The following is a 22846-nucleotide window of genomic DNA, read 5'->3' on the forward strand; positions in this document are numbered from 1 at the left end:
GGAGGTACAGTACGTTGTTCCACTGTCTAACTGTCAGAAAATTTCTCCTTAGTTTTAGGATTATTTATTTATTTTATTTATTAATCAGATTTGTATGCTGCCCCTCTCCGCAGACTCGGGGCGGCTCACAGCAATAATAATACAATGTAAACAAATCTAATATTTAAGTTTAAGTTAATTTAAAAAAACCCAATTTAGAAATCAATCATACATACTAGCATACCATGCATAAATTTTATAAGCCTAGGGGGAGGGAGAGTGTCAATTCCCCCATGCCTGACGACAGAGGTGGATTTTAAGGAGCTTACGAAAGGCTAGGAAGGTGGGGGCAACTCTGATATCTGGGGGGAGTTGGTTCCAAAGGGTCGGGGCCGCCACAGATAAGGCTCTTCCCCTGGGTCCCGCCAAACGACATTGTTTGGTTGACGGGACCCGGAGAAGGCCAACTCTGTGGGACCTACCTGGTCGCTGGGATTCATGCGGCAGAAGGCGGTCCCGGAGGTTGCTTCTCTCCATGATTAGTTTCCACCCACTGTGTCTTGTCCTGCCCTCAGATGTTTCGGAGAATAGCCTGACTCCCTCTTCTTTGGGGCAACTTCTTAGATACTGGAACAGTGCTATCATGTCACCCCTAGTCCTTCTTTTCACCAAACTAGACATACCCAATTCCAGCAACCTTTCTTTCTATGTTTTCGCCTCCAGTCCCCTTATCATCTTTGTTGCTCTTTTCTGCACTCTTTCTTACTAATTGCTAATTTGTTCTGCTTTTAAGAGGTTTGCCATGTTAAGAAACCATTTTTGGTAGCTTTTAGTAAGGGAGGTTTTAATAATTTTTAGGAGACTATTTTACAAAAGTATTTTATTGTTGGAATAATTTTACAGTTTTTAAAAAAAGATGAATTGAAAAATGCAAATATCAGCACTGGAAGTATATTGTCTTCAAAGAAAAGTATTACAAATGGTTCATCAAATAAAATTCTCGGGTTGGATGGAGATATAAATTTATCTGAATGTTTAGGGAAAAAAAGCACCATAAAGCATGCTTAAGAAAGCATGCCGAAGGAAGTTAGTAACAAGAATGCTTAGTTCAAGAAACGATACTACACTGAATCTCCAGTATTTTCAACTCAAGCAAACAGAGACTGAGAATGCTTATAGGGGGAGGCAGTCACAATGGAAGCTAGGGGAGTATTACTCTTCAGCATAATGTTACTGGCAGTAGGCACAATAACTACAGTGGGAAATACCATAATTGGGAAATACTGTTTTCTCATTGAGCTCAGGTTTTTAACTCTGATGTTGAGCAATTTATAACAGCTTAATGTGCACATAAAGTCATAAAAGAATGGAGCCCCTTATTTACACCTCCCAAAAAAATCTGTTTAGCATTATAAGGGAATTGGGCTATCAGGACTCATTATGGCTGAACTATGATACCTGGGAAGTAAGTAACTTTCTACTGTTGTTTGAGAATTGTTTGCAGTCATTCAGAGATTAATACAAAAGGAACATCTTTTCTTATTGCAGCCAATCCCACGAATTACGGTTCAGCCTGCCAGGATTGAAGCCAGTCCTGCAAAAACCCAACAGGTGGGTCCTTCTGAACTGTCCATGGTGCTGAATAACTAAATTATTGTTACATGGAGATGGGAGGCAACAGTAATACCAAAACTACTGCTGGACTCAGTAAAGAACTGAATTCTGCAAGACATTGCAGAAAGCTGTTATAGTTATTTATATATGCTCATGGTGCAGATTAGAGACATTTGTTTATGATTTATCTGAATCCCAATGCATATTAAGTTGTTAATGTCAGAAAAGAAAATCCTAGTTTATGCCTTGATCCTGCATGCTCCAGCCATTCTAATTGCTCAGTTTCCACAGATAAAGGTCTAAGTCTTGTTGGATTAGTATCCTCTTGTAATGTCATCACTAGGGTGTCCAGAGGCCAGTAATTGCACAACCACACTACTATGCCAAATAAGCAGTATTCCATGTTGTAGGTATGCAATGGAATAAGAAACAGGAAGCCAGGTTTGGTGGCTAAATCTCCTTATCTCAGATGATACCGGTAGCACATTTTAGACTGCATAGTATCAGCCGATCCATTGATTTTTCTTACGATTCTTCCTTTGCAAATATCATCTTGGAGTCAATTTCCTTGCTTCAGTTGCACCATAGTTAATTCTATTTTTCTATCCCCCAAGGTCCTGTTGTAAGGACTGCACCTTCTTCTGCAGAAATATTCCTTTCAATGTGGCCTTAGATCAAAGATCTAACGAAAGAATAGGGAATAGACATGCAGCAAACCTTATCGGGAGACATTGAGAAAAGAAATCTCGATCTCAAGAGTTTGCTGAGGGCATGGGCTGGCAAAAGCCCATGTTTTTTCAAAGTTGGCTGGTGCTACTTCATATTTATTATATTATGAGTATATGTATGTATGTGTGGGTATATATATCATATGCATATTATGAACTGTTAAGCATAGAAAGAGTCATTAATTCTGAAAGTTGTGGATTTGTAGTGTTGTGGTTAACACATTTGGGAAGGAAGCCATCCTTGGCATATGGAGTTACACAAGGTGATACTTGACTTGGAAATGATGATTTATGTCTTCTGTGAGTTATGCCAAATAACTGGGAGAGACTTATAAATCTGGCTTGTTTTCCCACTTCATATAAATTGCCTCTTTCAAACAGCAAACATATCTTTCTGTAATATAAATGATCTTTTAGTAAATAATAGGAGTCATATTTCATGCGCTATATGCATTTATATATTAATCCTACTAGACTTTCAGCCTATTAGCCAGACTGCCTCCTTTGAGTCTGTTAATGCTCTAGCATAGAAATAAGCCACACTCTCATTAGTATGTTATTCATGCTATTTATTTCTGCATACTTATTTATTAACCTATTTTTACTTTTCCCATTGCCCGAAGGATCTCAAAGTTATACAAGCTATAAAATGCATAGAATAAAACAATAAATGAACAGTAAATGAGCCAGAAAAAAATTCCATAAGCTGATACATTACTCCATTTTGGATATCAATGTATCCTAAGTAGTTAATTCTGAATGCCTTTTATCCCAAATCATAGTCTTCTTCAGACTATGAGAATTTTCACATTTTGAATAATGGGTGACACTTTCTTCATAGGGATGGGAAAAGGCACTTATGAACACTTGGCATTAATGAATGCAAGGCCTCTGAGTTGTTGATATACTCTTAAGAATTCCTGCATGATATACTGGGACTTCTTTCTCTCTGTCCATCTACTATATATCCAGTAGTAATTGCAAACAATGCAGCCTTATGAAGTAGACGAGTTAGGAAACATGACCAGATCAGCTTATTTAATTTCGTTGTAAAGCCGCATTAAAATGAAAACACATATCCTTGGCAGGTTTGCTTTGCCCAGTTTCCCACAGTTTTTCTCACATGCCATTACATGGGGATGGGGGCATATATGCATCCTGGAAGGAAAAATAACAACAGCACAAAGAAGTACAGGGAGAGGAATATGTTCTCTCTGCTTCTTTATCATTATTGCTCACAGTCACTCATGCCCTCATCACCTCGAGGTTCGACTACTGTAATGCTCTCTACATGGGGCTACCTTTGAAAAGTGTTCGGAAACTTCAGATCATGCAGAATGCAGCTGCGAGAGCAGTCATGGGCTTACCTAGGTATGCCCATGTTTCACCATCACTCCGCAGTCTGCATTGGCTGCCGATCAATTTCCGGTCACAATTCAAAGTGTTGGTTATGACCTTTAAAGCCCTTCATGGCATCGGACCAGAATATCTCCGAGACCGCCTCCTGCCGCACGAATCCCAGCGACCGATTAGGTCCCACAGAGTGGGCCTTCTCCGGGTCCCGTCAACTAAACAATGCCGGTTGGCGGGTCCCAGGGGAAGAGCCTTCTCTGTGGCGGCGCCGGCTCTCTGGAACCAACTCCCCCCGGAGATTAGAACTGCCCCTACTCTTCCTGCCTTCCGAAAACTCCTTAAGACTCACCTTTGCCGTCAGGCATGGGGAAACTAAACATCTCCCCTGGGCATGTTAATTATACATGGTATGCTTGTGTGTGTGTTTGCTATTACATGGGGTTTTCTTAAATCGTTAAATATTTTAATTAATTGGATTGTTGTGACTGTTTTTACTTGTTGTGAGCCGCCCCGAGTCTTCGGAGAGGGGCGGCATACAAGTCCAACTAATAAATAAATAAATAAATAAATTATAGAAACTGTACATCACAGCGATAGTGAACCGGTGGCACACGGAGCCATATAAGGCGTTGCCCTATGTTAGCTCCAGTGCACATGTGTGCACTAGCCAGCTGATTTTCAGCCTTCCTTTTGACCATTTTTGCTCTTCCCCCTCTCCCCAGTGAAAATGCCCCAAGGGCCCAACAGGACATTTATTTCTGTACTTCAGGTTGGCTCATTGGCCCTTTTTTTACCATCTCCAGGCTTCAGGAGGCTTTTCTGAACCCTGGAGATGGCAAAAACCATCTTTCAACTGTGACGAGGGGGGCATTTGCCCAGGTTCGCCTGGTGCACCAGTTGCAGCCCTATCTGCATTGGAACTCACTGCTCACAGTCACTCATGCCCTCATCACCTCGAGGCTCGACTACTGTAACGCTCTCTACATGGGGCTACCTTTGAAGAGTGTTCAGAAACTTCAGATCGTGCAGAATGCAGCTGCAAGAGCAATCATGGGCTTTCCCAAAAATACCCATGTTACACCAACACTCCGCAGTCTGCATTGGTTGCCGATCAGTTTCCGGTCACAATTCAAAGTGTTGGTTATGACCTATAAAGCCCTTCATGGCATCGGACCAGGACCACCTTCTGCCGCACGAATCCCAGCAACCGGTTAGGTTCCACAGAGTTGGCCTTCTCCAGGTCCCCTTGACTAAACAATGTCGGCTGGCGGGACCCAGGGGAAGAGCCTTCTCTGTGGTGACCCTGACCTTCTGGAACCAGCTCCCCCCGGAGATTAGAACTGCCCCCACCCTCCTTGCCTTTCGTAAACCCCTTAAAACCCACCTCTGCCGTCAGGCATTGGGGAATTGAGACATCTCCCCTGGGCCTAAACAGTTTATGCATGGTATGTTTGTGTGTATGTTTGCTTTTAATAAGGATTTTTTAGTGTTTTTAAATTATTAGATTTGTTGGACATGGTTTTATTGTTGTTGTGAGCTGCCCCGAGTCTCCGGAGAGGGGCGGCATACAAATCTAATTAATTAATTGATTGATTAATTAATAAATTGATTAATTTATAAGTTGTGCGCATGCACAGAGGCATTGCATTATGAGTGTGGGCTCACGACTGCACGCTATTGTGTGTGCGTACCCTTTTGGCACCCGAGCCAAAAAAGGTTCCCCATCACTGATATATCAGGACTCTAAATGCTGGAGAACAAAGGACATAGGGCCTTCCCTCCACCTCTGATTAAGCATTGTTAGAAATGGGATTTTTTTAAAAAACAGATAGATCTTAGATGATGCAGGAGGGTTGCTCTTGTCTGCCCTTATCCAAATCCATCTTTTATCTTCTACTTCCTTCAAAATGTAAATCAAAATGTTGTAAGCCTATTTAGATATGGCAACAAAAAGAAACAGATGTCTAGTATATCTTTATTGTGTTGTTTTATGTTTTCCAAAAGGTAACTTTGACAACCTCTGATCCTTCAGGTTACCCAAGGACAAGGCAGCAAAGAACCTTTTGAGGTGGCTTTGCAGTTGACAGAGTCGGGGAAGAACATTGAAAAATCAACCAAAGTGCCTTTACAGCAGACCACAGCGGACATCCAAGCACAAGATTCTCAAGAAGGTCCACCAAGCCCCTTGAGTGAAGCTTCCAGTGGATACTTCTCTCACAGTGTTTCTACAGCAACCCTTTCTGAAGCACTTGCATCAGGAAATGACCCACATCTTCAACCCAGTAGTCAGACCTCCACCACAAATGATGCCCCCCCAATTTCAACAACCCCTAAGGCGGTGTCTTCAACAGATGGTCCTATAAAATCATGTTCTGATTTAGCTCCTCAGTGTTGTCACTCTCTTCCAAAGAGGGATCCAGTTCTCCCTGGCCTTAAAGATGGTCAAATTGACAAGGACAATGAGAAAGTGAGCCATAATGGCAACTTAAAATCAAGATCTGTTGATTCTGCCATTGCTCTAAATGACGATCAGGTTTCTCTCTCTCTAGTTACCCAAGATACACATTGCTGTTCTAGCTCTCCTAATAAGAAACAAATACAATTGACACAAAAAACCATCTCAGTACCATCAGAGAGCCCTCCTTCTGTCCCAAAGGATGCTCCCACTTATAAAACAGGACCTTCAAAGTCTCAGGCTGCGGTTGACCTGTCTTCTCAGTCCAGCACTATGTCTCCCTTCAAAATCCAAAGAGTACGAACATCCGAACTCAAGTCCTTCTCCAGCATGTTGAGTGGGGATCCAGGAGCTTCTTTGAGTTCAGAGGAAGAAAAAAGCAGACAGAATTCAGAAGATTCGGACCAGAACAACAGCATAGATGCTGGTTCTGAAGAGAAATTGGATGCAGCAGCATCTGACTCTGAAGAAACCAATGAAATCCCAGATTGGCTGAAAGAAGGTGAATACGTAACTGTGGGCACGAATAAAATGGGCACCGTGAGATACGTTGGTCCAACAGACTTCCAGGAGGGAACCTGGGTTGGAGTCGAATTGGATTTGCCATCAGGTAAGTGTTGAGAAATATTGTTGGTGTACAGTACAGGTGTCAAACTCGCATCATGTGACGTATCGCCATGTTTTTCTCCTTCATGGAGCTGGAGTGGGCGTGATCTGCACATGATGTATCCAGCCTGCAGACCGCAAGTTTGACACCTCAGGTGTACAGGAAATGGTTGTGGGTGGCTTTGGTAGTTGTTTTTGTTTCCCTCAATCCACAGACAATTCCCTCAGACCTTTATCTCTAATTGAAGTCTGTCTAGCGCTCTACATGGGGCTACCCTTGAAGAGTGTTCGGAGACTCCAAATTGTCCAGAATGCAGCCGCGCAAGCTACATCCATATAACACCTACACTCCGCAAGATTCACTGACTTCCTATTAGTCTTCGGGCACAATTCAAGGTGTTGGTTATTATTTATTTATTTATTAAATTTGTATGCCGCCCCTCTCCGTAGAAATTGATCGGCAACCAATGCAGACTGCCCATACCTTGGGAAGCCCATGATTGCTCTCGCAGCTGCATTCTACACGATCTGAAGTTTCCGAACACTTTTCAAAGGTAGCCCCATGTAGAGAGCGTTACAGTAGTCGAACCTCGAGGTGATGAGGGCATGAGTGACTGTGAGCAGTGACTACCGATCCAAATAGGGCTGCAACTGGTGCACCAGGCGAACGTGGGCAAACGTCCCCCTCGCCACAGCTGAAAGATGGTTCTCTAATGTGAGCTGTGGATCGAGGAGGATGCCCAAGTTGTGTACCATCTCTGAGGGGGTCAATAATCCCCCCCCCCCAGGGTTATGGATGGACAGATGGAATTGTCCTTGGGAGGCAGAACCCACAGCCACTCCGTCTTATCCGGGTTGAGTTTGAGTCTGTTGACACCCATCCAGACCCCAACAGCCTCCAGGCACCGGCACATCACTTCCACTGCTTCGTTGACTGGACATGGGGTGGAGATGTACAACTGGGTATCGTCGGCATACTGATGATACCTCACCCCATGCCCTACATTGCTCAGGGCCAGACTATTTACGGGACCGCCTCTTGCCGCATACCTCCCAGAGACCAATAAGAGCTCTCAGAGTTGGCCTCCTCCTGATCCTGTTGACTAAGCAATGCAGGTTGGCGGGGCCGCAGGGAAGGGCCTTCTCTGTTAAACTCCCCCCCTCTCGCCAATGTCTGTATTGCTCCCACCCTATTGGCCTTCCATTAGGCCACAAAGCCCTGGCTTTGCCGGCAGACTTGGGGGCCATGAATTAACAACTATCATGGCCACATTGTATGAATGGTATGCATGAATCTCTGCTGACTAGAGAGTTTAATTATGAGTTTTAATTGGGGTTTTATAGCTTTAGATTGTACATTTGACTTCTTTTTACTGTTTCTATATTTTATATTGTTGTAAGCCGCCCTGAGTCCTTCGGGATTGGGTGGCATAGAAGTCGAATTAAATAAATAAATAATAGTTTCCTTCACTGTTCCCAGTGTAAGCCAGATGCCCATGCACATTTTTTCTTAAGCCATGTAGAGTGGTGCAAGTGGAAAAAGTCACTAGTAGGGTGAGCTTTTCTCCTTAATGTCCAGTGTGGTTTGAAATTCTGCCACCTTCCACTTGGATTGATCTCTAGTGAAAAGAGGAACCGGCCTTCGTTCCTTCAATCACAGTGATTGGAAATAGGCTGACCCGTCCAGCACTGATGGAACTCTGGCTGATTGGAAATACAGTGATACCTTCTCTTACGAACTTAATTGGTTCCAGGAGGAGGTTCGTAAGGTGAAAAGTTCGTAAGATGAAACAATGTTTCCCATAGAAATCAATGGAAAAGCAAATAATGCGTGCAAATCCTTCAGGAAAATCCCAAACTTTAGAAGGGAGGCGAACAGAGGGCAGGGAGGAGCAGCGAAAAGGGGCAGGTGGAAGAAGCAAGGCTAGGCTAAAGGGTGAGTGGGAAGGAAGAAAGGCAAGGGGGCGCCCCTCCCTTTTCTTTCTTCAAAAGACACCCTTTCAGTGCCTCTGCAAGCCCACTGTTCTCCTACTTTTGTTAATGCAAAGCCTTTCCCCCTCCAAGCCGCCCCTCCCTTTTCTTTTTTCAAAAGACACCCTTTCAGTGCCTCTGCAAGCCCACTGTTCTCCTACTTTTGTTAATGCAAAGCCTTTCCCCCTCCAAGCCGCCCCTCCCTTTTCTTTCTTCAAAAGACACCCTTTCAGTGCCTCTGCAAGCCCACTGTTCTCCTACTTTTGTTAATGCAAAGCCTTTCCCCCTCCAAGCCGCCCCTCCCTTTTCTTTCTTCAAAAGACACCCTTTCAGTGCCTCTGCAAGCCCACTGTTCTCCTACTTTTGTTAATGCAAAGCCTTTCCCCCTCCAAGCCGCCCCTCCCTTTTCTTTCTTCAAAAGACACCCTTTCAGTGCCTCTGCAAGCCCACTGTTCTCCTACTTTTGTTAATGCAAAGCCTTTCCCCCTCCAAGCCGCCCCTCCCTTTTCTTTCTTCAAAAGACACCCTTTCAGTGCCTCTGCAAGCACGCTGTTCTCTGCAAAGTCTTTCCCCCTCCAAGCCGCCCCTCCCTTTTCTTTCTTCAAAAAAGGGGGGGAAAATAAACCCCTTCATCCCAGCAGCAGCGTCTTGTGTTCGTAAGGTGAAAATAATTCGGAAGAAGAGGCAAAAAAATCTTAAACACCGGGTTCGTATCTCGAAAAGTTCGTTAGAAGAGGCGTTCGTAAGACGAGGTACCACTGTACTTTACTGAGTGGCCAAACCCACATTTTGCATCCACACTAGGAAAGTATCCTGGGTGCTGATGTGCAGCCAGATGCTGCCACGGGATGCTATGTCATGGGGCAACATGTTTTATGGAACTACCCATTAATGAGCATCCATTGGGCATGGCAGTATCCTTAGCCCAGTGATGGCAAAGCCTTTTTTCATTGGCAGCCAAAAGAGCTTGTGCATAAGCTATTGGGCATGCATGAGTGCCCACACCCTTAATTCAATGCCTGGGGAGGGCAAAAAACAGCTGCCCCCACCTCCCTGGAGGCCCTCTGGAGGCCAGAAATGGTCTATTTCCCTACTGGGGAGCCCAGTAGGCTTGTGTCTCGCCCTCTCCAGGCTCCAAAGGCTTCCCTGGAGCCAGGGGAGGATAAAAATGTCCTCCCCTGTCCCACCAGAGGCTCTCTGGAAGCCAAAAACATCTTCCCAGAGCGTCTGCGTGAGCCAAAAATCAGCTGGTCAACACACACATGCCCGTTGGAGCTAAGCTAGGACAGTGGCTTGTGTGCCAGCACCCATGCCATAGGTTCGCCATCACTGTCTTAGCCCAATGCATTTACTTCACGGTTTTCATAGAAAATCTGTTTATCTCAAAGGTAAAAACGATGGCTCAATTGGAGGCCGGCAGTACTTCAAATGCAATCCAGGCTATGGACTCCTTGTGAAGCCAAGTCGAGTCAAAAGAGCTACGGGCTCTGCAAGGCGCCGGAGTGCTGGAATGAAACTACAGGGCACAACTGGGAGCACAACCGAGCACCGGCGGAGCGGTACGTTCTCAGGCTCTCCCTCCAATTTAGCTTCCTTGACTGCTTTTGCCAAGACAGAAGGAGGACCAGTTCAACAGACCGAGAAGAGTAAAAAGAATACAGAAAACAGGAAATCATGGGCTACCTGAGAGCGTTTCTCAACGGGCATGTCTGCCTGGCTCGCAACACTACTGTGTGAAGCTGACCCTTCCACCCTTCCTTCCTTCCTTCCTTCCTTCCTTCCTTCCTTCCTTCCTTCCTTCCTTCCTTCCTTCCTGAATGGCCTTTCTTTGCACTACTAAGCCAGTTTGGAGGAGGTGTTGGTGTGTGTCGTTTACTTATTTATTTGTTTGTTTATTTATTAGATTTGTATGCCGCCCCTCTCCGTAGACTCGGGGCGGCATACAAATCTAATAAATAAATTTATAAATATATATAAATAAATAAGTCATGCACATTCTCGTTTTCTTTTACTGAAATGTGTTGACCTTTGTCATGATGGAGTAACAGGAGACTCTTGATGCAAATGATGACCTTTCCCCGAGTGTTTTTTTCCCAATCTCCCCTTTCATTCCCCAGCCATTCGAAGGAAATCTCCTGTAAGAGATGTTGGCAGGGCTTATTTTGTAGGAAGACTGCCGAATGCTGCTTACTACCAAAACTTTGTCCTTTCAAGGCTCATCATTAAACCACAGCAAACCATTGAGAATCAGAGAATTTGGCAAACCACAGCCTATTGGAAAAAGTGCCTGTCCTTTAAGACTTCTTGTATGATCTTTAAACTGTTCTTGTTGATACCAGAGGGAAAATATTGTCCCTCATTTTACTGGAATGACGGTTCAATCTGTGATTACAGTCTAACACAGGGGTCTCCAACCTTGGCAACGTTAAGACTTGTGGACTTCGGCTCAGCTTTGCTGGCTGAGGAACTCTAGGAGTTGAAATCCACAAATCTTAATGTTGCCAAATTTGGAGACCCCTGGCCTAACATATCTGACATTTTATATTTAAATGGGAGAGTAAATAGGAGAAGGCTTTGGGGTTTTTTTTTCTCTAGTTCATTGTGATGGTTGACTACAAAGTCAACCAGATGTTTCACTTGGATTTGGGTTTTTTTAATCAACCTATCATGTCTTTCCCAAGGACCTTTGGTAGGCAGATGTTGTTGTTTCCTGTTATTAAAGGTATTATTACTACTATTGTTATTTTCAGCATTCCCTTCAGTGCTGTTGTATTTATAAAGGAAACGTCAGCATTTGGCATTCTTTGCTTTTAAGTTAACGTAACGCAAAGTGGGAATTCAAAGCCCTAGAGGTAGGGTGGGCCTTCCTTATGATCTGGATTTTTACCAGTGATAAACCTGGCTAAACTATGCTTCTCCATGTTGCTAGAGCTATATTATTTATTTGTTATTTATTGTTTTCTTTTTAAAAAGAATCCCTTGCGACTTACAATCAACCCACTGCTTACCATTGCACAGAGTTCGGGGTAATCAGCTTTCTTTCCATGTACTCACGCTATCTTTCTCCTATGGAAAAAGAAGGAGTGAATTCAAAATGAATATACAGTGTTCCCTCGCTTTTCGCAGGGGATGCGTTCCAAGACCGCCCGCAAAAGTTGCATTTCCGCGAAGTAGAGATGCGGAAGTAAATACACTATTTTTGGCTATGGACAGTATCACAAACCTTCCCTTAACACTTTAAACCCCTAAATTGCAATTTTCCATTCCCTTAGCAACCATTCAGATTATTACTCACCATGTTTATTTATTAAAGTTTATTAAAAAAATATTTATTAAAGGCAGACGAAAGTTTGGCGATGACATATGACGTCATCGGGTGGGAAGAAACGTGGTATAGGGAAAAAAACCCGCAAAGTATTTTTTAATTAATATTTTTGAAAAACCGTGGTATAGATTTTCCGCGAAGTTCGAACTCGCGAAAATCGAGGGAACACTGTACTTTATATATCCCGGCAGGATTTTGGGGGGTCAAAACTTGAATGCCGTGTGTCATTTCCATGGGTGCAATTGGATCTTATCTGCAGAACTTAGAGCAGTGATGGCAAACCTTTTTTTCCTCGGGTGCCAAAAAAGCGTGCGCATGCACTATTGCACATGCGCGAGTGCCCACACCCATAATTCAGTGCCTGGGGGGGGGGGGTGAAAACAGTTTCCCTTGCCTCCTGGAGGCCATCTGAAGGCTGGAAACGGCCTGTTTCTCAACGTCTGGTGGGCAGAGTAGGATCGTGTTTCTCTCTCCCCAGGCTCCAAAAGCTTCCCTGGAGACGGGGAGGTTAAAAGCGCCCTCCTCCTCCCAGAGGCTCTCTGGAAGCCAAAAACACACCCGTGCCATAGGTTCGCCATCACTGACTTAGAGCCATCAATGGCTTCTCCGTGACTTGAAAATATATTTTGGAAAAAGCCCCAACCGGGAAATAAAATTAGCTTTGCTGGCCAGATAGAATGAGGTTTAGCTGTTTTTGAAACGAGAGCAAATAGCTCAGGGGTGAATCAGATGCTTTGCCTGCAGCAGGTTACAGATTGAACCCCAGCTAGAGAGTGGTGAGAAGGGTCCTTGCTCAACAAACACTCAAGAGAACAATTGCCAGGAAGCTTTGTTACATGAGCCAGAGGTTTGGCCTTGGATAATCAGGCTTCTGATGCTCCTGTGAAAGACTGCAGGAATGTCCAAAGTAAAATGGTTGGGAATTGAGTAGAGGGGTTTTATGCAGAACATTAGGCAATGGCAGACGCACCTAAATGATGCCAATGAGAGGAAAAATCTTCTGGCTCCTTGGATGTAGCTAGCCACCAAAAGATATCAGAGACCGAGAAGGAGAGCTGCTAGACTAAGGCAGGAGTGTCAAGCTCAAGGGCCGGGGTGGGCAGTAGATGTGACTTGCAGGGTGCTTATATATGGCCTGTAGGGCTGCCCTCTGCCACCGAAAACACACCATTTTTGCCAACAGAAGGTTGCAGGAGGCCATCACAGCTGGAAACGGAACTCGGGAGCCCGTTTTTGCTGACAGAGTGCTCGGGCCACCACAAGCGCCCCTGACACGAATGACGTCAGGTTGGTCACGCCCACCCTGGCCACTCCCACTCCCTCTCAAGGTCAAACACAATCCTAATGTGGCTCTCAATGAAATCAAGTTTGACTCCTCTGGTCTAAGAGCTTTGCTTAACAGCATATAAATTCTCCTGACCCATATTTTTATATCCTTCCATATGCTGCTAATAGACTCTCTTTGTACTGGTGATCTTAAGGAAATTGATCTAACTATTACATCTTAAATGACTTCCTTCTGTACTAATCTGATTTTCTAACTGAAGAAAACTACAATTAAAGCTGCAGCTAAGGAAAAGGAGCAGAGCTTCGCCGTTTCCAGAGAGCCTTCATTTTCCTGTTTGCTTTGTGTATATGGAATTGGAATATTTTACGGTTGTAGAACATTTACATGATTTAAAGCGGTCTTTCTTTTCAAACAATTAAAACAAAAGGCCATTTTAAAATATATATATCTTAAAGACCTTCCTGCCGATTGCAGGCAGGATGAAATCACATTGAAGCCTTGTTAAAATCAATGCACTAATAATGTTCTTAGATTTCTGCCCTTCTTCAGGACTGTTTTATTGGGTGGGTGACAACTGCTGACAACTGCAACTTGGATAGCTATTTTCTGTTTAACTGCCTAGTGTTGTATTTTAATTTTTTTTATAAATATTTTTTTTAATTAAAAGCTTGACAAAGGACCTAGAAAATTAACATAAACGAATACAAATAAAAAGCAGAGAAGGTAGAGAAGAAAAAGAAAGGAAAAAAGAGAAAAGTTCAGAAAGAAAGAGGAAAAAGAAGTGGTTTCCTGTTTTATTTTTTAATGCACAGGCCTTTTCCAAGTTTTTTCCATGCACTTTATCCTAAAGGAAAACAGAGCTAGAAGAAATGCTGACAGGCTGTGGACAATGTAGAGTTTCTTTAGGGCAGTGATTTTCAAATGTGTCTAGTCCACATTACAGATCTTAGTGGTTTTTAAAAAAATAAAAATCCCAGGATCCTTCTCAAGACAGAGTTCCAGTAATAGAAAACTGGCTGCATTTGTGTGAACCAGGGGTAAATGCTCCCTGTTTGCTCGTGCTGGTTGGTCGTCGGAGAACCAATCGCGAAGGCAGCATGAGATTCCGCCCACCCATCCAGACGCCGCCATTTTGGTTCTTCTACCCTCTGCGCATGCACAAGGCCTTCCGTGTATGTGTGGAGGGTAAAAAAACCCGCAGCATCCAGGTGGCTGGGTGGGCGGAGCCTCATGCTGCTGTAGATGCTTGGAAAAAACTTCCAGCAGACGTGGTTGGTAAATCCACAGTAACTGAACTTAAACGTGCCTGGGATAAACATATATCCCTCCTAAGATAAAATACAGTAACTAGCATAAGGGTAGACTAGATGGACCATGAGGTCTTTTTCTGCCATCAATCTTCTATGTTTCGCAACCAGTTTTCCGACGACAGACAGGCACAAGCAAATCAGGAGCATTTCACTCCTGGATTTTTTGCCCTTAGACTCTCACATAACCCAGTGAAGTTTTCATGAAACTCTTAAGCTTCCATAGGATGCAGTTTTTAAAAGCCTGATTAAAGATACTTCTAGATTTGAGTTCACGATAATCTCTCTACCTCTTCTCTCTTTCTAACTCCTTCCCTCCCTCCCTATCTCTCTCTCTCTCTCTCTCCCTCCCTCCACCCCCCTCTCCTTCTGTATTTTATTCAGCAACCAAGGTACACTATCTATAATGCAGAATAGCTTTCAAAAATTATTTGACAAAAAATAGTGAAGAAAGAGGAAACAAAGTGTTGATTTAAAAGCATACTGAAGGGGGAGCGGGTAAAGAGATTCTCACTGGCTTCCTGGATTGGAAAAGTGAACTTTATAAGAGGCAGCCTTCTTTTCCAATAGTGAAATTCTTCTCTCCCTCCCCTTTTCTCCCAATTAAACTCTATTTCTGTTCTTAAAGCAAAAGGAGCAAGGATGGCTCTGGTGGAATAAGCCAAAGAGGTTTCCCCAGCTTGAGTAATCAGGAAGCTGGGTTAACAAAGGCGATTGCTTTGTTCAAATGGGTTTTGAAATGTTGTTGAGGTTCTGCTAGTGCTGCTTAGAAAAGAATATTCCTTTTGTTTCCGTCCATTAACATCTAAAGCAAAAGCTTTCTGAAGTGCTCTGCTAAAACCACCACCCCAGACTTCTCTGCAACTAAAGAGTCTGTCTTAAACATTAAAATATTTCTAAGAAGTTACCTAATTGATTTACCACTGCATTCCCTTTGCACATGATTTGCATCCAACAATTTTAAGCAAAACAAGGTTGTGATAGGCATCTGTGACACTGCTTTGCAAGAAATCACATGTAATTCCAATAGCGACAGCGGTTTCATTTTGGCCAGGCCGCACCATGGTGCCTTAGTTCAAAATCTGGTTGCTCATTATCCCTCCCCCATATCTACTGCTTCCCTCACTTTGCAGGTTTTCATACAGCAAGATTTCACACAGCAAGCTCATTTCCCCCCCAAAGTGAAGGGTTCAATATCCCATTTGGAATGTTTTGGTTGCCATCTTCCTTTGTCAAAGTTCAAACCTTCGTGGAAGAAATTTGAAGGCTAGAAATGGGTGGAAAATGTGCGTGATGAACACATGAACCATAGAGCCTTCACAAAGAGGCTGTGTTATTTCAGTCTGTTTATAATATATCACAACTGGAGATTGACCGTATCGTATGATGGGCAACATTAGTAGGTCAGCCGTGTAATTGGAATCCTAGTGAAACTAGGATAATGTAAACTAAGATACTTTGTAAATTGCCCTGACAATGTAGGAAACACTTACGTTGAGATAGTATGGAATTGTCATTTAAAAGTTCTTATGATCAAAGTTCAAACTCCCATTTTGCCCCAAAGTTCACTGAGTGCCAATGGAAATCTCTATCAGATCTTTATCTAAAAGGCTGCTTGTCACTTATTTTAAGTAATTGAAGTAATTTAAATGGAATTTAATCAATAGAAAAATTATATCATTCTCTTCTTCTTAAGTCTTCCTTATATATCGGCACACACTCTTCATTTTCTTGATTGGTACTGACTAATGTGTTCCATCTATTGATTTGGCACTGTTACATGCTAGGCAATGTTTAATAATGGCAAGTGGCACTCTGTGGAATATAGGAGCTTGCGTGATTCTAATCTATCTAAGGCATCATCCTGTCTGTAGGTTCTGCTTGAAAGTTGAGAGATTCTTCATGGCAGACACAACATCTCTTTATAGTTCTGATAGGGTTCCTTTTCAGTGTCACGATGCCTTTCCTTTGGACAGAATAGTGGGATAAACTTATATTTTGTATCAGCATTTTAAAGTCATTTTTTACACATGGAACTCTGTTCAGCATGACAGTATTCGCAGGGCCTCTCATGACTCTTTTTCAGCTGTGCATTTAACATAATGTTCACAAAGTATCCTGAAAGACCTACGAACAGAAGATGAGCTTGTGTTTGGTGGAGAGCAAGTTCACCTTCCAAGCAACTCTACCCACTAGGCTGCCCAAAACATTTCATTGCCTGGACACTAACTTCCTGTGTTTGAGAAGCTGTTTCTTGTCTGTTGATTTGTCATTTTGTAAATGTTGGGAGCCTGTATATAAAGAACAAATGTTGAGACGGCTTTTCAGAAGTATTGTTGGTTGTACCTTTATAAAAGATGCTAAAATCCAAAGATTCTTGTAATGAAGTGTAAAGTTTGTAATGCTCTCTCTTGTATTATATACTAAACTTGTAATATTGTACCATATCTGTGACAAATGTTACCTAAATAAAATACTTTCCTTCTGTCGAGGCTCATTTCTCTCCCTGCACCACCTTTCTTAGTGGACTAATGCAAAATTGTTGGTTTAAGTAGATTGGAATGAAGGATTCATACAATACACATAGTCCAGGTCTCTGTTTGAAAGAGAAATGCCAATTACATTGGCCTGTACGTGTTCTATAAAGTGAACAGATTTTGCACTATTCTTCTTTATTTGCAAAGTTTACCTTACGGTCCTAGTCACACACACCAAACACACACACACACACACAAAACACACAAGACCTCTTTCTTAGAGTTCTCGACAAAAAACTGCTTATGTTTTTCTTTCCTATGAAATTAAACATCTACCCTATAAGCAAAAGGTAGATATAATTCTATCGTTTATTATATTTTTCAAGATAAAAGCCATGTAGATGAAACTAAATTCCCCCATCATGCCAGATTGAGTTCTGGTGCTATGGCATCCTGGTTTCCCTATATTATTTTTTCCTCAAATGAATGTGTAGAATTTACTGATCGGAGCCCCAGCCATTTTCTAATGATGTACAAATTGTAACTAGTTCTAAAAACCTGTGGCCTAGAGGTTAAAGAGCCTCAGTGGTGCAGTGGTTAGAGTGCAGTACTTCAACCTGCTTCTGCTGATCACCAGCTGCCAGCAGTTTGGCAGATCGAATCTCAGTAGGCTTAAGGTTGATTCAGCCTTCCATCCTTCCAAGGTCAGTAAAATGAGGACCCAGATTGTGGGGGGACAGTATGCTTACTCTCTATAAACTGCTTAGAGAAGGCAGTAAGCAGTATATAAATCTAAAATGTAAAACTACTGCCTTATAGGCAGACTACCCAGGTTCAAATCCCAGTAAGGGTATGGCTAGTTGATGAGAGCAAAATAGCTTGAAATAGATCCTTTTCATTATCAGCAAAAATGTTTTACACACACGTTACACACACACACACACTGATTGACAATTTCATTTTGTTGTCAGCACATTCAACTTTCTACAGAACAAAAGTATTCAACGAGAATATTTTGTTCATTCAGATCTAGGATGTATTTGTTCCCTTTATTTATTTATTTTGAGCAGTGTATATAGTCTACAGCTACACAGACAAATGTGTGTATCATATTACAAACTTTTGCCCCCTACAACTACTTTTGGGGTTTTTTTGAAAGCCAAATAACCCTCCATTCCTGCAAATTTATATGTTGTGAGCCACCTTTGAGTCCTCGGAGAAGGGTAGCATAAAAATCCAATCAATCAATTGCTGAAATCCTGTCTACCCCATGTTTCAGCTCTCCATCATATGGCAATCGTATCTTTTTTGATGTGGTTTCCCCTTTAAATGATTGATATCTAAAACCTTATAATAAACAAACAACTGAATACTGTAGACCAGTGGTGAAATCACTTTAAAACTACCAATCTGGTAGGCGTGGCTTGATGGGCGTGGCAGGGGATGGATATTGCAAAATCCCTATTCCCACCCCACTCGGGCCAGCCAGAAGTGATACCTGCTAGTTCTCCGAACTACTCATAATTTCCACTACCAGTTCTCCAGAACTGTTCAGGAACTGCTGAATTTCACCCCTGCTGTAGTCCCATGTATTCTGCCAAAGAGGTGGCCAATCAGGCTCTAGCTACTTTAACATCTCCTCCTTGGTGGGACTCCATAGTGTTTGTACCTTGTATAAAAGCAGACAGTCTTGGGGAGAAAAAAGACACCAAAGCAGAGGGGTTTTTTTTCAGTTATACATTTTAATTTTCTAGTAGGTACAATACTAAAATAAACACAAATTAAAAAAAGTTTATTAAAACAAAACTGTACAAAAAAGCAGTTATACTACAATTTAATTACAGAACAGTCTACTGTCCAAAAAGGCACTAATAATCCAGAATAGGAGATACAATGATACAGGACTCATTTGTTTTTAAGCTAGTTTTTAATCAATACAATAGAGCACTTGTTTCTTTCCCCATTCACATACAGAAACAAGGACTTCTTCCACAGTCAGTACACACTGGTATAAATATGAGCCCTACTTAGAAAGATGTAGTGTCTCTCTCTCACCCCTGGAAGAAATGGTAAGGGTCAACAGTATGAGGCATGTAGCTTTAAAAGGAGAGAAAAGGTTTCCACCCGCAAAGGAAAAGCTATGGGAAACTAAATGGGAAAGTGGATTTTATCAGTCAAGGGAATTCCAAATGTACAAAAGGCTCTCCTATCTTTGAATTAGGAGCTCATATGTAACTTCTTTTTGAAGCTGAGGAAAACCCTCTCAACTAAAGTGACCCTGGAAAAATGGTTTTGGAATTTAACATCATCTTGCAAGGAGGTAGGAACAGGGTAGTTCTCAGTACTCCCACATGGTTTTTCTAAGGAGTTGTAAGCCTCTTGCATGTTCTATTTTGTATTTCATTGTAGCCTGTTTTGGAGATCTCAGAGGAACATCAGCCCTGGGTCTCTAGCCTGACCAAGTTGGATTTATATCTCAACAAGACTGTGAGGTTATTAACCATTCTGAAATTCAAATATATTTTAGAGCAGGGGTCTCCAAGCTTGGCAACTTTAAGAACTTGTGGACTTCAATTCCCAAAATTCCTCAGACAGCGTTGTTGGCTGAAGAAATGTGGGAGTTGAAGTCCACAGGTCTTAAAAGTTACCTAGGTTGGAGACCCCTGTGTAGAGGCAAAAAGGACAGATGCAGGTTTGTGGGAACTTGGCTTGCATTTTTCAAAGAAGAAATAAATCCCTTGACAGATTAAATTCACTGATAAACAAGTGGCAGTTCCACTAATACCCTTCCAAAGGGGGAAGAAACATGAAAACTGAGAAACATTAACCAGACATGAGATAATCCTAAAAAAATTTCTCTCATCACTCTACATTTCCCCCCACACAAAATATCTTCCTATTTAGATTACTTGCTTTTAAAAAAATAGAATGGTTAATAGGATTGTAAAAAAAAATTCCCAAGATATTTTGGGCACTTAAGACCATCCTAGTTTTGTTCAAATCATACCTACACTAGTTTGGCTTTTCGGTTTTCAATTGAGCAGTAAACTCAACCTGGCTAAATGCCTTTTCCCTCAATTCCAGGGCTCGTTCTTAGAAATTTAAAGCCTGTCTGATTGACAGAGATTTTATTTTCTCCTTCACAAAGATATTTGGGATCTTAAACCAAAGACTACCAAAAGTGCCAGGTTGCTTCAGGGAAATAGAAATTCACTGACAAAATTCAAGATTCAATTGGAAGCAACTATGCCAAGTCCCAACAAAGCACATGTGTTAAAAGCAGTGAGTTCTCAAACTTTTGAGAGTTTCTATATCTCTGCAAAACTAGTGGCAGCGTATACCCTGGCAATTGACCATTTTGGGGGGGGGGGGTTAAGAGGGACAGGGGGAAGAAGAGAGAGACTGCAGCTTTTTCAAAAACTGCATCATACATAGAGAAGACAGAGACAGAGAGATGAATGTTAAGAAAAATAAGTAGCAAAAGAAATTTGATTAAAAAAAATTCTCTCACATCCTATACTACATCCTCCTTCTGCTTAGCAGAAAATTGTACGTACACAAAAATACAAATACACAATTTTGTAGAACAGTCTGATTTTAATATATTTATATATATTTATATTTATATGAGTGGCAGGTTAATTTATTATATGGAGCTTTTTGCACTTTTGGCTCATATGCAACAAGGCTTATAAATTCAGCTTTAGCTTTTCATTCAGGTTTTTTATTTTTTATTTTTTTTCTTCTTTATATAGCTTTTTAAAACAATTGTTTTTTTTTTCACATTTAAAGCAGCATCCAATCTGCAATAAGAACTGGTGGCAACAGCAAGGGGGGGTTGGAGAGTTAGGGAGATAGACAGTCCAGTGTTGTTTGTGTGTGTTACCTACGCATATGTCAAAAAGGACGCTGAAATAAAAGGGATTGTGGCTGCAAGACAGGGAGACACAGAATTTACCTCTTGAGGTAGGCTGAACTCAGTTATGGCAGGCCAAAACAACACCAGGCAAAGTGTCGGAGTGCCACCACAGTAGTGGATCAGAGAGGAACGCGAGGAGAAAAGAGACAGGCAGTCCTGGAATGGAAGTTAGAAAATGCACAAACGTGTCTTGCCCACAAGCTACAGCAACCTGCAATGGATTAAGCTGCAATGTATTTCAGCTCATATACAAGCTCAGAATGGAAGGTGGAAATAAATCTGGTCCCTCCTTACCCTCTTACACGAGGCATATTCACTTCCAATTCCCTAGTACAATGTTTTAATGCCTTCTCTCCCCATTATCTTAAAACAATGTTCTGGAATGAAAGATAACAGGTTTCTTCCTACACTTCTGGTTCCTTTCAAGGCAGGAATCCAGCCAATGTAGAAATGAAATGTACTAATTGGGGGGAAAGGGAGGGAGGAGTCGCTCAGACCTTTTTCACATTCATAAAAGATTGCTGGGAAGAATAGGTCAGGACTTCTCTTCTGCACGTAACAGGAAATGCAGATGAGAAGTTCAAGATGCAACCTTCCAACAAGGCGGCACTTTTTTATGTGGAGGGAAATAAGAAGAGGGAGGAGGTGGACATGGACTACAGCAATTCTTTTGTTAGGCTCTCTTATCATGGTCGTTCTAAGAGTATAAAACGTCAGGCAAGTGGTCAACAGTTGTGTTGGATTACAATTCCAAGGATTCCCAGCCCACAAACACAGAGTCAAATGGGGGGGGAGAGAGAGAGAGAGAGAGAGAGAAAGAAAGAAAAAAGAAAGAAAGAAAGAAAAAGAAAAAGCAACTATGGTTGTTGTCCAGCTTGTTCCAGAAGCTAATTCACATTCTAGCCTGCCACGTCCTCCCATATCAGGGCAAGAGGCAAGATCAGTGTCTCCTACATAAACCAGGTTCAGTTATCACATTAGGCACTTTTAGAATTGGATGCTGACTGGATGGGAAACAATCCAGTAAACGGATTCTGGGCATCCTGAAAAACCAGGGAAACTGCTCAGTGCCACCTGCTACGGAAGTTAGCTCTTTCATTCACAGCAAATGGACCACAGAACTCACCGCTGAAAGTCGGTTTCCAAAGCTAGTCTTGCCTTGAATATGGGAGGGTGGTAAATGGTCTAGACATGAACTTCTAGAGGCCAGAGCTATTGTTCCCCTTCAACATCACAAGGCAAGGCAGACTTCCTTTGCATGATTCTTCTAGATAAATTGCATTCCAATTCTTATGGGGCTTTGTTGTGCTAGCTGGAAACTATAGAAATTGACATCCAACACAACTGGAATTACGATAAAGTTAAGGGCTTTGGCTCTTTGATCAAAATAGGAATTTGCTTAAATACCCTCTTGACATCCACACAGAACATCAGCGTCCTTCTCAGAATTACCTCAATTACACAACACACTGATCTTAGGAAGACAATTGGGTATGATTATCCATAAGTTATGAAATTGACAACCAACAAAAGACCTGGGCTTACTTATATTTAGAACACACTATGATACCAAAAAGTTAGTGTTTCCTATCAAAAAATCAACTTATCAACTAAATCACATTTTGATCTCAAGCTTCCTACGTATCTAGAAAAATGGCTATTGTTTGTTAGTCTCATACAGAGCAAGTAACAAATCACCAGAATAAGTATTTTTCCTGGACAAATGCTACCAGCATTCTGTACTACATTTTCTCTAGCTGGCATCGTTTGCATAATTCAATATATTTTGCTCAGTGATCAAAGGCTGAAACTCATAACCATAAT

At 42.1% G+C, this 22846-nt stretch overlaps 1 protein-coding gene across 2 annotated transcripts in view; it reads left to right on the plus strand.

Moving 5' to 3' along the window:
• The window catches only part of KIF13B (kinesin family member 13B), a 216027-nt gene extending 205552 nt beyond the window's left edge, over positions 1-10475 (plus strand). For both annotated transcript variants that reach the window (XM_070734859.1, XM_070734861.1), the window contains 3 exons: positions 1528-1590; positions 5707-6739; positions 10095-10475. In XM_070734859.1, the coding sequence (XP_070590960.1) occupies positions 1528-1590; positions 5707-6739; positions 10095-10393 (1395 nt within the window). In that variant the 3' untranslated portion in view covers positions 10394-10475. The remainder of the gene's footprint in view (positions 1-1527; positions 1591-5706; positions 6740-10094) is intronic.
• Positions 10476-22846: the final 12371 nt, after the last annotated feature.

Source organism: Erythrolamprus reginae, chromosome 1 (assembly GCF_031021105.1).
Source record: "Erythrolamprus reginae isolate rEryReg1 chromosome 1, rEryReg1.hap1, whole genome shotgun sequence".
Classification (NCBI taxonomy): domain Eukaryota; kingdom Metazoa; phylum Chordata; class Lepidosauria; order Squamata; family Dipsadidae; genus Erythrolamprus; species Erythrolamprus reginae.